General features: G+C 31.5%; 1 protein-coding gene across 1 annotated transcript in view; it reads left to right on the forward strand.

Annotated features, from left to right (window-relative positions):
* The window catches only part of LOC111085570 (zwei Ig domain protein zig-8-like), a gene marked incomplete at its 3' end in the record, with an annotated part of 93,493 nt that overhangs the window by 83,602 nt on the left and 2,168 nt on the right, over positions 1 to 7,723 (forward strand). Inside the window, exon 2 of the mRNA XM_022384729.1 lies at positions 3,353 to 3,468. Coding sequence (XP_022240437.1) covers positions 3,353 to 3,468 — 116 coding nt within the window. The remainder of the gene's footprint in view (positions 1 to 3,352; positions 3,469 to 7,723) is intronic.

Below are 7,723 nucleotides of genomic sequence, written 5' to 3' on the forward strand. Positions count from 1 at the left end.
GTCTGCGGACTTACAACGCTAGAATTCGGGTTTCGGTACCCGTGATGGGCAGAACACAAAAAGCTCACTGTGTAGCTTTGTGCTTAATTACAAACAAACAATAAAAATTAGCAAAATTTCAATATTAAATTAAGACTCGAGCATTTTTTCTTTCTCTCTCCTTCTATTCAGACTTAGGCCTAGTATAGCAGCACAGAAAACCTTTTTGTCCGTAAACATATTATCCACGTTATAGCTATTTGTTTGCTGATCATCAAAAGAATATATGTACCTGTATATAAATTTGCATTACAGTTTGTTTGTTTTTACGTAAGTAGCATACTTATTTTGAAAATAAATCATAGCAGTTTCTTTACAACTGTTTTATTCCAAACAAAATACTCATAATCTGATATAAGAGGCTCATAATCATATACCGTTAATCGATCATTCAAATATATAATTAGTTAAAAACGGCAACTTAGTATCAGTCAAAAGAAATAAATAACTATGAACAATTAATTAAACAAAATGCAGTATCCAGCGTCACAAATAGATAACCAGTCATCAAACCCATGCTTCCTAAGACTTCGTAAAAGTACAGATTTCAATGTGATCGTACTAACCCTAAACAAACGACAGTCATGAAGTTGTAACCAAAGAGTAAATGTTTACCATACGTTATGCTTAAAGACTGAACTAACACAAACCTAAAGGTAATCCAAACTTCACGTTCAGATTATCCAACTAACCCAAACGTCAAAGAAGACTAAACATGACATTTGGATGATTTACGTAATCCCAAACGCAAAAGCAGAAAAAAACAACAACATAATATTAAAGTAATCCAAGTAATCCAGTCGCAAAGGTAGACCAAATATTATTTTAGAATTTTTCAAAGCAGTAATAAGTTAGTTAAATATGGACGTATAACTACTATGATGATAATCGTATAAATGAAACGTGAAATTAAACAATTTTTGGTATACTAAGTTGATTTATTAAACTGTTGTTGTTGTGATCTGGAGTACTGGTATCAATTAAAGAAGGCCGTGACTTGTGAAAAACAAAAGGTAGACCTGCGATGTTTTTTTTTTTACACATCTTTGATCTGACATCCGTAATTGGCTGACAAAGTGAATTATGATATGTTCAGATATATTACAGGTCTAAACACTAGAATTAAGAGAGACAGCACGTAGTGTTAAGAAGCCTTATATAGAACAGTAGAACACACATCACAAGCAAAGATACAACAGTATGTATATATAGAATTACAAGCTGAGGTACTACTGTCCTTTGTCAGGGTTATGAACTGGAAAAAAAAAACGTGGAGTGAATGCTATGATAAATAACACAAAAATCCTATCTTTCACACAAGTTATTTATAACATAACATATTATTACAGTATTCATTATTATCTCACCAAACATTTTGTATAAACTTTAAGAACTTACTATGTATATACATAAAACATGGTATACACTGTGGAATGGTCATGGTGACTTTAAAGGAAGAGGTAGCGGACAAAGTAGGTGGCGGTAGGGGTGCTTTAAACACCCAGCTTTTAATGTCATTCCACAGTGTTTCACGTGATTAACTAGTTGACGGTCATTGGCCACAGAAGTGTCTTACGGGCTGAAGTTGTAAGGTCACAGGTCAAAGTAGAAAGTAGATATAACTCATGAAATGGCTCTTCATATAAGCCATATTGTGGCTGTTGGTGTAGAAACTTTAGTTCAGTTTATGTATTATTGACGGCCATTTTTTTTTCATTGCATTCCTTCATAGAGAGTGCTATGGAACTATCTGAGATGTGTAAAATTTTTGTGCCCTCCCCTACTCTATGTATATGTTGTGTTACAGAAAATTCTGTTTTTGGTGTAAAGATGTGGCGCCATCTATGAATATAGTTAACTTTTTACTAACGTCAAAGATAATAAATGCTCAATAATATCAATAATGGGGGTAGAGGGGCTATGAACACCCACTGGCATGCCCCTTTTTCCAAACTATCATCACAGAAAGTTTGGTTGAGATTGGCTCAGCGACCTAATAGTAATTAGATAACAGACAAACAGACAGATACACAGATTTTTGTGCTTTATGTATATAGATATTGATTAGGATATTTTAGATTCTTCAGTATTTCCCCGAAGGAATACATTTAGAGGTGATGGTGGTTCTCCCAAAGGTTGCTATTCAACTTTACCATTATTACATCACAATCCTGGCTTTTCACTGGGATATCTTTTGTCCTGCAAATACCATATTCTGTAGATCCTCTTCCAACATCATATACAGACTCTGATTCATGATCTTGATTTTTGATCATAATAACAAACTGTTTTGAAATACATTACAAATATCCATTCAGCAGCGGCAACCCTTTTTTGAGGTTGATGTTCTTCTCTAACAGCAATTCCTGTAACTGATTCTTTCGCTCTTCTTCTTGTCATTCTGTTACGATTTCCTTCTTGAGTGACAGCAGTTTCATCAGCTGTCGTTTGTACTGTTCCTCTAGCTATCTTTTCTCTATCTCGAGCTTGTCTTGTAGCAGTTCCATCAGCTGTCTCTTGTACTCTTCTTCTAGTTAGCCCTTTTATATCTTGAGCTCATCTTGTAGCAGTTTCTTTTGCTATTTCTCGCGATTTCCTTTCTTCCATTCTCTTGGATATTTTTGGTCTCCGTGAATATAATGACTTCAAAACTCTTCCGGACATCTTAACACACTTAGGTAGATGTATAGTTTGTGTGTACACTTCACAAAGTTGACTGTTTTGGAAACTACAAAGGAACACTACTTATATGTACATAGATATATATTATACAATTTATTTACAAATAATGTCGAGGCGGGAAGCAACGTGCGATCTCTCTTACAAATAAAGCGTAGTATATCAAAGTATTATCTTTGTTCCTTAAAAATAAAGCGTAGTATATCAAAGTATTATCTTTGTTTCTTAAAAATAAACGTAATATATCAAAGAATTATCTTTTTCCTTAAAAATAAAGTGTATTATATCAAAGTATTACCTCTTCCCTTAAAAATAAAGTGTAGTATATCAAAGTATTATCTGTGTCCCTTAAAACTATAGCGTAGTGTATCAAAGTATTATCTGTGTCCCTTACAATTAAAGCGTAGTATATCAAAGTATTATCTTTGTCCCTTACAAATATAGCGTAGCGTATCAAAGTATTATCCATGTTCCTAACAATTAAAGCGTAGTAGTAGGAAACAACAAAGCTCAACATAACGTTGAATTATTTCTTAACAGTAGTGTTTTCGTCACATGGGGTGATACGTTCTAGGTGAATAAGGTAATTATTTCAAGATCAGTTTTTACATAACTCTGTGAATTTGTTTCATAGCTGACGCAGGAAGGAGAGGAGCACCTCGTTTCGCGGAACCTATTCCTAATGTGACCATAGCAGAAGGCCGCTCCTTGACGTTAGCTTGTGTAGTGGAGAACCTCGAACCATATAAGGTTGGTGAAATGAAATCGCGTAATTACAGTGTACAGTTATGAATTTACATATCACCAAGGGCATAGCAGCATTGGTTTAATTATGAACAATGTAATTTTCCTTATATAATAGTAATATAGTAAAGATAGAAAATGTTTATAATTATAATCTACCTGATCATAAGTTTCTAATCTGATAACTTTTACAAAAGTAATTTGAAAAGTAAGATGAGTAATGTCAAAACTTTACATGATAATGTGGAACATTCTGAAGAGTAAATCTAGGGTACAAAAGTAGTAATTTCAAAACCTTACAAGTGATAATTCAGCATTTTTTAAGAGTAGATATAAAGCATCATAGAAATAACTTCAAAAATGTACGAGTGATATTTCAGAATATCTTGATAAAATAATTTAAACATCTGTTAACTGCAAAACAATCAAATATGATAATATTTTTACCTCACATGAACCAGTCTTACCTGGTGAAGAAGTTGTTAAATTCTAATACACGATATTAATTTGAATCAATGATCCTAAGATAACATTATGATAATCCTAACAAAAGATATATTTTGTATCTCTTAATATTACTTCTTAAGAAACAGTATTTAATGAATACATGATGATATGATTGTAAGAAATGTTTTATAATCATACGTTATCTTGCATAAAAATAATTATAACTTTTTAATCATATTCATTAGGAATGAATAGGTAAAATAAAATTCCGTGAAGTACGAAGGTTGTCCGAAAAGTTCGTAGCCCGATCTATAAGAAAAAACAAATTTTGATTTATTTTCAACATAATCTCCTCCTGAGGCTATACACTTGAACCAGTGGTGCTCTAAGTCCAGAGTCTACATACTTGCACCAGTGGTGTTCTAAGTCCTGAGTCTATATATATTTGCACCAGTGGCACTTTAAGTCCTGAGTCTATATACTTGCAACAGTGGTGCTCTAAGTCCAGAGTGTATATACTTGCACCAGTGGTGCTCTAAGTCTAGAGTCTATATACTTGCACCAGTGGTGCTCTAAGTCCTGAGTCTATATATATTTGCACCAGTGGCACTTTAAGTCCTGAGTCTATATACTTGCACCAGTGGTGCTCTAAGTCCAGAGTGTATATACTTGCACCAGTGGTGATCTAAGTCCTGAGTCTATATATATTTGCACCAGTGGCACTTTAAGTCCTGAGTCTATATACTTGCACCAGTGGTGCTGTAAGTCCAGAGTGTATATACTTGCACCAGTGGTGCTTTAAGTCTAGAGTCTATATACTTGCACCAGTGGTGCACTAAGTCATTTATGTCCTTCTGAAGGAACTCTTCTTCTTGATACTCAATCCATAACTGGATGGTATGTACCAGATGATAATCACTCTGAAAGTTTCGACTTTTCATAAAGATTTTAAGTTAAGAGAAGAGAAAAATGTCTCTTGGAGCTAAAGCCAGTGAGTAAATATGGTGTCTGGATAATTCTAAGCCAGGATCATGGACAGTGTTCGAAGCAACATGCATTTCGTGAACTGGAGCATTATCCTGATGGAAGAGCACGCCCCTTTTTTAGCAGTCCTTTTCTCTATTCTTTGATTTCTTGACTCCAATTAAGGATGTATAGTAATCTTCCGTAACGGTTTTAACCATTTCCAAATTAATCAACTTTGTAAAACGCCCTTGGCATCCCAAAAAATGGATGCCATTACGTTCCCAGCAGAAGATTGTGACTTGAACTTCTTCGGGGTGGGCGAACTTGAGGTCTCGATTGCAGACTTTGCATTTTTAACTGTAAGTCGAAATGTTAAACTCACGTTTCATCCATAGTTACAAATCTATTGATACCTATAGAATAGGCGTTGGTTTTCAAAAAGTAGGATCTGTTTCTGCTTAGATAACAACATTTTTAGAACTCACCTGGCACTAGCCTTATCCATGCCCAAAAAGTCACTCAAAATGCTAACTTCATAACTTCTTCTATCGCATATAACAAAATCATGAACTTTATATCGCATGATTGTATACAACTCTTAAAATCATCACACCATTTTCTCACTGTTCACACCCTCTCCTTATGTTTCTTCCATGTCCTGATCACGACACAAAGTTCGATCATCTCCATCACGTTTAACGCTGCCCACTTCTTTCCTTCTAAAACCCACAAAGCATAAAATAAGCTCATTAAATTATATGTTTCGTGTTGTTTACTCACAAGAAGGTTCAAACTGAATATTTATCAGAAAAAAATCATACATTCCGGTTTTTGTTTAGGTCGGGCAACGAACTTCTCAGACAACTTTTATGTTTATTAAGGATAGCAAAAACTTCCCAGGATGATATTGAAATAAAGTCCTAGTAAGTTATATGATTTTAATATGATGATTTTTATTATAAAAAAAACATGTTAAAAAATAACATTAACTAAATGCTATAATGCTTTCTATCATAGAAATAATTCAGTAAATCGTAACAAACTAGTTACAAAAATGTTTTCTATTCTAAACATTGTTTTGGTAAATAATGTTTTTGTTTTTGGTGTTATCACTAAAAGCCAAGCGAAACACTGAGCTATTAGAGTTGTGACTACCCCAGGGGGGATAGTGATAACTAGTGATAACAATGTTTTCTATTCTAAATACTGTTTTGGTAAATAATGTTTTTGTTTTTGGTGTTATCACTAAAAGCCAAGCGACACACTAAGCTATTAGAGTTGTGACTACCCCAGGGTAGATAGTGATAACTAGTGACAACAACGTTTTCTATTGTAAAATCATTTTAATAAACTCATGAATAAGATATAGTAATGTTTTCCATAAAAATCACTTTAGTAAATCATTATAATGTGACATATTAACGTTTTATAATATAAAACACTTTAGTAAATCATTATAATGTGACACAGTAACGTTTTCTAATATAAAACACACTAGTAAATAATTATAATGTGACATAGTAACGTTTTCTTATATAAAACCACTAGTAAATCATTATAATTTGACATAGTAATGTTTTCTAATATAAAACACACTAGTTAATCATTATAATTTGACACTGTAACGTTTTCTAATATAAAGCCCACTAGTAAATCATTATAATGTGACATATTAACGTTTTATAATATAAAACACTTTAGTAAATCATTATAATATGACAATGTAACGTTTTCTAATATAAAACTCACTAGTAAATCATTATAATGTGACAATGTAACGTTTTCTAATATAAAATACCTTAGTAAATCATTATAATGTGACATAGTAACGTTTTCTAATATAAAACACACTAGTTAATCATTGTAATTTGACACTGTAACGTTTTCTTATATAAAACACACTAGTAAATCATTATAATGTGACAAAGTAACGTTTTCTAATATAAAATACTTTAGTAAATCATTATAATGTGACATTGTAACGTTTTCTAATATAAAACACACTAGTAAATTATTATAATGTGACATACTAACGTTTTCTAATATAAAAGACATTGGTAAATCATTTCAAATAGTTGTCTTTTCTTTAATAAAAGAGTAATAAATAATTTGAGATCTATATGATAATGCTTTTCATTATATAAATATTTGGTAAATATACTAGGTACTTATGATAATAATTTATGATATAAGAACACTTACAAAATCATATCACGCATGTGCAGTAATGTTTTCGCATGATTATAACTCTTTGATAAACTGTACCAGCTAAGTTAAATAATGGCCACTTTAGTACAACAGTTATAAATTATATATTACATATTATAACTATACCAGGTAAGTTAGATAATTGACCACTTTAATAAAACAGTTATAAATTATATATAGATATATTATAACTATATCAGCTAAGTTAGATAATGACCACTTTAATACAACAGTTATAAATTTGGTCATTATCTAACTTAGCTGGTATACTTATAATATATCTATATATTTTTTAATACAACAGTTATAAATTATATATAGATATATTATAAGTATACCAGCTAAGTTAGATAATGACCATTTTAATATAACAGTTATAAATTATATATAGATATAAGTGTACCAGCTAAGTTAGATAATGACCACTTTAATACAACAGTTATAAATTATATATAGATATATTATAAGTATACCAGCTAAGTTAGATAATGACCACTTTAATACAACAGTTATAAATTATATATAGATACATTATAGCTATACCAGCTAAGTTAGATAATGACCATTTTAATACAACAGTTATAAATTATATATAGATATATTATAAGTATACCAGCTAAGTTAGATATTTGACCACTTT

The sequence above is a fragment of the Limulus polyphemus genome, unplaced genomic scaffold (assembly GCF_000517525.1).
Source record: "Limulus polyphemus unplaced genomic scaffold, Limulus_polyphemus-2.1.2 Scaffold475, whole genome shotgun sequence".
NCBI lineage: Eukaryota > Metazoa > Arthropoda > Merostomata > Xiphosura > Limulidae > Limulus > Limulus polyphemus.